At 42.2% G+C, this 8479-nt stretch overlaps 1 protein-coding gene across 3 annotated transcripts in view; it reads left to right on the forward strand.

Annotated features, from left to right (window-relative positions):
• Window positions 1-6141, forward strand: part of GNG12 (G protein subunit gamma 12) — a 125016-nt gene extending 118875 nt beyond the window's left edge. For all 3 annotated transcript variants that reach the window (XM_022581130.3, XM_089921191.1, XM_030759889.2), the window contains one exon: window positions 2180-6141. In XM_022581130.3, the coding sequence (XP_022436838.1) occupies window positions 2180-2305 (126 nt within the window). In that variant the 3' untranslated portion in view covers window positions 2306-6141. The remainder of the gene's footprint in view (window positions 1-2179) is intronic.
• Window positions 6142-8479: the final 2338 nt, after the last annotated feature.

Raw genomic sequence — 8479 nt, forward strand, 5'->3', positions numbered from 1 at the left:
GGACCTGCCTTCCCTGAGCGCACATGGTCGAACCCCCTCTGTCACCGTGTCCTCCCTCGGGACAGGGCTTCCAGGTGGACTTTATAAACACCCTTGTCATCCCTCTGGAATGTATGAAGTGTTCTAGAGTTATCAGTGCAGCCAAGGTGGCCTTGCATAAGTCAACACCCAGGTGTCCTTTTTAGGAGAAGGTGGGTTTTTCAGTGTGTGCAGACTTGGACAACCACAGTCTGCAACCCAGGATAAGTATCGCCAGCCTTAGTTGAGATCTGGAGGAAACCAGAAGGCATTTGTTGGGTCACCTGACTTTGACGTCTTTTCCCCCCAGACCCTCAGAGATGGCTAGGCGGTGAGTGCCTTGGCATGTTGTGAGTAATGGCCGTCGCCTAGATACTGAAGCAGTCACCTGATAAATTCCTCTGGGCCTAGAGATAGTCACCTGTCTTCAAAACAGGAGGCTGAAAAAAACAACAACAACAAAAAAAACAAAAAAGCTTCCCTGGTGGCGCAGTGGTTAAGAATTTGCCTACAGGGCTTCCCTGGTGGCGCAGTGGTTGAGGGTCCGCCTGCCGATGCAGGGAACACGGGTTCGTGCCCCGGTCCGGGAAGATCCCACATGCCGCGGAGCGGCTGGGCCCGTGAGCCATGACCGTTGAGCCTGCGCGTCCAGAGCCTGTGCTCCGCCACGGGAGAGGCCGCAACAGTGAGAGGCCCGCGCGTACTGCAAAAAAAAAAAAAAAAAAAACAGGAGGCTGCCTGTGCCCCTCGCCTGAGGACACTTATCTGATTATTCTAACGGGTTTCCTACCCAGACTTCTGAACAGGGTGTGGTATTTCCATTTTTAACTCATGCCGAAGTAAGGTACTGCATCTTCCCATGCTGGCTTTGTCCCTCTTTTTATTCCGCCAAGTCCAGCCTTTAACAGTAAATCTTGAAGCTCTACTAGAATTTGGCTCCATTCTGAGTTTTGGCTCCGAGCCCGTAATTCAGTTCTTTAACTCTGTTCTGCATTCTAATCGATTTGTTATTGGATGGAAACTAAGATACAACCTTCCTTTGAATCACAGACACTTTTCTTGTTCCCCTCCCCACCCCAGCTTTTTTATTTTGAGAAATTTCAAACCTGTGGAAGAGTTGTAACAAACACCCGTATACTGTTTACCAAGATTCACCAATTATTAGCATTTTACCCCACTTGTTTTCTCTGTCTCTACACACACACACACTCACAAAACTGACATCATTTTTTCTTTAAATTCGTTGCAAGTTATTTGCAAACATCGTGACGCATCACCCCTAATACTTCACCATCTGTCTCCTAAGTATCAGGGCATTCTTCTGCGTAACCACAGTACAGGGATTGCATTCAGATCGGCTGCTAATAGTATCTAACACATAGTCCGGTTTCGAAGATTGCAGGCCACTCACTTTTCAGAATGGCCTTCACTTTAGATGGGATTGTTTGCTGACGATCAAATTCAGGCTAAAAGTTTGGGCAGAAATACTAGCTGGCTGGTGGCGAGTCTTTTGCACTCACTCCAAGAGACATCTGATGTCAGTTTGATCACTTGGCTAAGGGAGGCCTTATCTGCCAGATTTCTCCATTTAGAAGTACCTTTTCCCTCTTTAAGTAACAGATAATCTGGGAGTGATACTTTGGTCATCCTGTTCTCCAACAGTCTTCCACCCAGTGGGTTAGCATTCAAATACCTTCCAAGTTTGTAAATATTTTTAAAAATTTTTTTTTATTGAAGCATAGTTGATTTACAGTTTTGTGCCAGTCTCTGCTCTACAGCAAAGTGACTCAGTTATACACATATAGACATTCTTTTTTTATATATTCTTTTCCATTATGGTTTATCACAGGATACTGAATATAGTCCCCTGTGCTCTACAGTAGGAACTTGTTGTTTATCCAACCTATATAGTAGTTTACATCTACCAACCCCAAACTCGCACTCCGTCCCTCGCCCTCCCCCTTGACAACCACCAGTCTGTTCTCCATGTCTACGAGTCTGTTTGTTTTGTAGATAGGTTCATTTGTGCCATGTTTTAGATTCCACATATAAGTGATATCATACGGTATGTGTCTGTCTGACCTACGTCACTTAGTATGATCATCTCTAGTTGTATCCTGTAAATATTTTCTTTGTTTGCTTTGGTCTGTCTGCGCACCAGGTTTCAAAGGCATCAGCGGACCTCATGTCCTACTGCGAGGAACATGCGAGGAATGACCCTCTGCTGATGGGGATACCAACTTCAGAAAACCCTTTCAAGGATAAAAAGACCTGCATCATCTTATAGAGGAGTAGTGAAGTGGCTCCTCCCCTCTTCTCAACAAAGCAAACGATGAGCAGCTCCTTGAAAAGATTTACCTTCGGCTTATTTGGTAACCACTGCTAATAACTAAAATGCTCTTAAGTAACTTGGAATCATGGACTCTGAAGTCTTTGTTTTCCAAGTTGTCCTCTCTCTAAAATGCCCTTTAATGAATTAATAGAGAATAACAATCTTGTTTTCCATTTGTTAACTCTGGTGTCATATTGGGTTACTGCCATGTTGGGTTACTGCTGAAGGAAAGTTGGTCTGGCCTTTTAAAAAAACAAATATGTGAATGATCCAGTTAAGACCTAAATTACCTAAGGACTCGTCTCGATTAACATGCCAAGAATAACTTGTCCTAAAGCCTTTCTATCATAGTATGTTCTTAATAGGGTTATGCCAATCTGTACAGTATAGGTGGGTGAGGAGTGTTTTGTGTATATATATGTGTGTTTGTATATACACATCTCAAAGCTTATTTCCCTATTAAAATGTCTCTCTCTCCAGACCATCAGTTCAACTCCAGAAGTTATACCTTTATCTTGAGCTGTGTGTGGGTAGAATTAAATTCTTTTCTCATAGTTATTGTACAAAAAGTAAAGAACACCCTGAAGACTGCATTCATTGTAATTGAGTAATGAAGGCATCTCTCTCCTCTTGAAATCGTGCTGACCTCTTAGGCTACAGTAAACTGTGCCAATTAAAATTCAAAAACTGAACTAAAAGCCCTTTTATGATATGACTATTAATTCACCAAGGGCTTTCAGGCTTCAGTGATCCTGCATCTAGAAAAGGGGAGGAGGCCCTTGGGGAGTACCCTGGGCAGCTGTGCCCCAGGGCTCACGTTCTCTGGAGCAGGGGTAGACACCTCTGAAATTTCCACTCTAACGATGGGAGCGAGACAGAGCAGCCGTGAGCCGGGCCAAGAGAAGAGCAGGAATGCGTGAAAAACAGCTGCTCTCCTTGGCCCAACTTTGTGATTTATCTCACTGTCTCTGCCTCCCCTCTATCTATCTTTCGTCTGCCGCCAGAGCATGTCCTCAGAGGTAATGTTCACCTCCCAGCCCCCAGTGGGCAGATCACGATGGGGAAGAAACATACATACAGAAAGAACGTAAAGGTATCAGACACTTACTTACTTAAGCTCTTTTTTCAAATACCTGCAGCGTCATCGTCATCCCTAGCTTGTCCTCACACCATCTGAGAGAGGCTAGGATCCAGTGGTTCGCTACCTGGGCCCACGGTTCCAGCAGCTGGGTGTTGGGCTCCTTGATTTTCCTCTGGGCATGATGGTCCTGCCACACATTCTCAGAATTTCCAGTGGGGATGCCAAAAGAAGGCATCTCCTGTGGCCAGAGGGTATGTTAACTTTATCAAAGAGGAAGAGAGGGTCTTTTTAAATGCTTATTTATGGGCCCAAACCATACACTAGACCTTTGATATTTTAATTCAGCTTCAGTTCATTAAAAACAACTACTCGTGAACGATTTAAAATATTCTCAGAAAGGATCCCTCCCCAAGAAGGAATTATTTACAACGGGTTTTCCCTAGTTCTGTACAGTCCTGCCCTGCAGTGCAAGCCCCTTTTAAAATCTAATGTCTGAGCTTTGAGTATTATGCTGATTGTGGGTGAACAAATGCAGTACTGTTTCCAAACTGCTCAAATATATTCCGTATTTCTCCAAGTCACCTGCCTATTCAGCATTGTGAACGGCCCTCACTCTTCCAGGACCATGTGGAAATCACGCCACCGCTGTTACCCTCTTGTCATCTACGCTTAGTTCTGCAAAACGCCCAGTTTCCAAGTAAATTATAGGCACCTGTTGGAGAGAGAACGGTTTTTCCTTTCAAAAGGTGATATTTGAAATGTACATTAATAAGACAGCTTTACATTTACAGCTTCACTTAATGAGACATTCTTTTTTTATAAGTATATTTTTCTACTGAGTTTCAGAACACTAATCTGATTTTCACTCTGATTTTTACCATGTTTCTTTAAATATTTATAATGTAGCTTGTTACAAAATATTTTCGTGAAATTACTTTTATTATACTGCTATGTACACATTTTTGGTAGCAAGCGTAGTTTATTCTTTAGTACTAAAACATGTTCTTTTACCTAACAGAAAACAAATACGGTTTGCTGTATATTTGTTAACATGCCTGTAGTGGTAAGGAATGGACTTGAGGTCCCAGGAGATTTCATTTTTATTTTTGCTGGCCAGATATCATAAAGGCTACGAGTATGAAAATCATGTAACTTCCTAACCAGGTATAGGGTATGTTTAAGAAAAGTGATATCAAATCCTTTGATGCTGGACCCGAGGGGGAGAAAAACTGTAGCTAAATGTTGATTTACTTATAACTAGACATCTATGTGAGAAAAATATATGTATACATATATATGATATGCAGAAGTCACTTTTATTTATCAGGCTTTATTCTACTTGTAAAGCCACAGTTTAACTATTCGGCAGCAACTGGTTTTTGGTAATGACAGACAAATGCCCAGTGTGTGTTATTTTTTCCAACTACCACTATAATGACACACCTAATCACTTATGTGCATGCAACTTCTTGCCTTCATATCTATGAAGCTATTTAAATATGTTCACTCTACTTTGTCTGTAATGCTGCTTCTGTTAACAGTGATCTCTTTTTCCATTCTTATATCTTCATTAGTGCATCGTAAATCTGTCCAATTGAGGCCTCAGGACCATGGCAAGATATGCTAGACAGAATTTCATGACTCCAAAGTATTTTACAGAAACACTTTTTTTTAACTAGAGAAACACTTTCTATACCAGGTGGTTCACAAGCTATAGGTTTTTTCCTAAATAAGAATCAGGTTTTTACATTCCTTTACCTTATTATTAAAATGAAAAGTGCCATGCTTACCCTTTAAAGGAAAGACCTGATTTGCTTTCTTTCTATTGGGACTACTTCTGTGCTTTACTAATCTTTCAACTATCAGAAAAAAAAAAAATTATACCAACAATTTAGTAATTTTGAGGCATAAGTTAGTTTAGGTAGTGCAGGATGTGCCAAACTTTCCCTTCAGATTCCTTCTTCTCAGTCAGTTTGCACCTAAGAGAGTGTCATCTGAGTGAGTACTCCGAATTTTAACAGCTATATAGTCCCAAGAAGTAAATCACAGTACATGTCAGTCCTTTCTCAATAAACATAATACCAGAGTGTGTTAGGACTTGTATTGACCTTTTATGGTAGATCTGTTAATAGGAAAAAAAAATACATTGAATCAAGTAGAATTATCTGTATGTTAAAATAGAACACTTACCTAGAGCTGGGTGGCCTGGATCATTCGTTGTCTAGCCAATCCTGTGTCCCTGTGTTGTGTGACTTTGAACAAGGCACTCCATCTCTCTGGGCCTCCATTTCACCATCTGTAAAACGGGGCTTGAAGTAGATGATGGCTGAGATTCCCCCTGTTCCATCCAGCAGCCTACTACCCCGCTACTGGTCCTGCCAACATGTTGGTGCTATATGCTGCTTCAAATATAGAATTGGTTTGTCTATTGTGTGTGCTCATTTAATAGCTTATGAAAGGCCTTTTTGTTATATGGCTTTTTTTTTCTAGTTTTATGGACTTGATTACTGTAATAATGTCTTGTTTATAGCCATGTAACTATAAACATACATTCTCTTGATGTCTCAGTAAATTTGCATTTGGTATATAGTTGATGGAATTGTTGTTTTATAACTACTCATCTGTCCAGCATCTTATTAACCTAAACATTGTGATTATTGTTTGGAAGTCTGTTCTGCAGAAAGAATAAAAGCATTTACTTGATAGCTAACGTGTTCACAGATTTGAAAGAAGTTTCATTAAAGCACCGTTGCTCTCTTTACTGGATCAGTGCCTCGTTGAATCTTCCTACTGTATTTTGCTCAGTAAATTAACAGAAGACCAATTCTCTTCCCCTTTTCCTGCCTGCATTCAGTTAACATTATTTTCCGAGCACCTGCTGAGAGCCAGGTATGGGACTCAGGCTCTGAATACACCCAAATGAATAAGGCTCACCCGGGCTAAGGCAAGGAAGGGTGGGAATAACCAATATATAAACTAATAATTACAGTACCGTGTGCAAAGTGCCTGAACTCAGGCGAACACACAGTGCCGTGAGAGCCCAGGGGAAGGAGGGCTACCTCCATATCAGCAAAGTCTGAGAAGGCTTCCAAGGGAAGTGGTGTTCGAACTAGGTCTTGAGAGACGAAGAAACCCTGTATGTGTTGGAATGAGGTCTTGGGAGGGAATGACAGGAGGAGGAGAAAAGTGAGCTCAAAGCTAGTGTGCAGAGCATCTCCCATACCACTTACCCTGCAAGCAACCGGAAGGCAGTGGAAGTTGTTAAGGAGGAGTGGCGTAGTGAGTCACAATGTGTGGAAGGCTCTTTCCCATCCTGAGACCCGGCTGTGACCACAGAAACAGACAACAAATGGAAAGGTCATCAGACTTGCAGACTCATATTCACCAAGTGTTTGTTGAAGGTACCCTGCCTCCTGCCCAGTCCCTTCCTCCAGAGCTGGGATTCCCACAGAGATCAAGGGAGGGACAACGTCATCCAGAAAGCCAGGGAGAAGGCAGCCAACAAGGTTATGGGCTGGGCAAGCTAAAGAGATGCCCCCTGCTTCCGAAAACCAGCACACACACACACTACAAAGGGTAGGGGCAAAAGATAGACAGCCACTCAGCCCTTCCTAGGAAGGAACTGAAGAATTTAGACACGTTGGTCATGAAAAACAGGCAGCAGCAACTGACCAGGACTTTCACTGGCTCAGACCAAATTACCAGAAGTCCCTGTGACTTTCAATGGAAGACGGGCTTGGGGGTGGTAGATGGGACCTGGGTAGGGATAAGGGGATGGAGGACAGTGAAGCTGAAATGGGTAGACTAAGTAAGTAAACGTGGCAGATGAAATGGTATGCAACCTTAATGGTGTGAACAAAGAACTCAAGCCTGCTGGTAATGTGGGAGCCAAATGTGGAGACGCAGGTCCAGCTCTCCTGGACATGCGCTGTGACCAGCTCCTCATCGGCAATGTTACACATATACATAAGGACATTCACCATAAGCCTTCTTACTTGGGGCTAGGTGGACAGTCTTTTGAGTCCCTATGTCTACATTTATAAACTTTGGGCTCACAGCTCTGACTGTGTAGAACCTGTCCTGCCATCAGCTCTAAGCCATCTTTGCACAACCTGACATGACTATTGCCTATAGCTTGCTTTCAGAGCACGGCCCTGCTTGCTACTCTACCCCTTTGCCTCTGTGAGCAGCAAATAACGTTTCCCTTCAGATGCTTCCCCCATTGCTGTTTCCTTATCTGAGTCAATCATATCTATTAAAGGCCATTTAGTTATAGGCCAGTCCTGGGCAAACATATACCTACAGTTGGTCTCAGGAACCCTCACCTCAACGATTAATTTTTTAAGAAACCAGTATTTTCTCTGCACTGGAAGAAAATGCAGTCCAAATAAATGTATCCTGAAATGCTATATGACAATATATTAATCTGTAGAAGACAACTGATGCTATAAAATAGAACTATGGAGAGAGCAATGCTTAGCACAAAGGAGCAGAAGTTAAAGTTTGAGGTGTATTGAGAATTAATTTTACATACAAAGCATTTTTATACCCTATAAATCCTCCTAGGTAATCTATTGAATAATGAAAGCAAGTAATTGGACTGGCCGAGGTATATAATGGTAAGGTCTCGAATTTGCACGTTAAATCTGCAGCTGAGACATCTATGTGCAAATTGCTACTCCTGGTCTCTAGATCCAATCATGCCATCTTCACACACACACACACACACACACACCTTAGTGATAGAAGAGAGAGCTCCAGCCACAAAAGACCTGAAATCTGGTCCTGACATAGGACATTAACCATGTGACATCACAAAGACCCTGTGGATCTGTAAGTTGATATGCTGGGGGCAGGGGAAAAGCAGTCACTCACTGAGCAAGTTGTGATATAAAGTTTCCTTCTAAAACAGATTTAAGTAAAAAGTAAGCCAATTTATATTTTCAAAAATGTGGGTATATAATAGCACAGCTTGTACTTGGATGTGGCAAAAATGGTAAAGAAGCTTTACAGTATATCTGAAGACAAGCATCCCTTTGGAGAATCGT

The sequence above is a fragment of the Delphinapterus leucas genome, chromosome 1 (genome assembly GCF_059928025.1).
Source record: "Delphinapterus leucas isolate spDelLeu-1000000601 "Yukka" chromosome 1, BTC_Dleu_Yukka2, whole genome shotgun sequence".
Classification (NCBI taxonomy): Eukaryota; Metazoa; Chordata; class Mammalia; order Artiodactyla; family Monodontidae; genus Delphinapterus; species Delphinapterus leucas.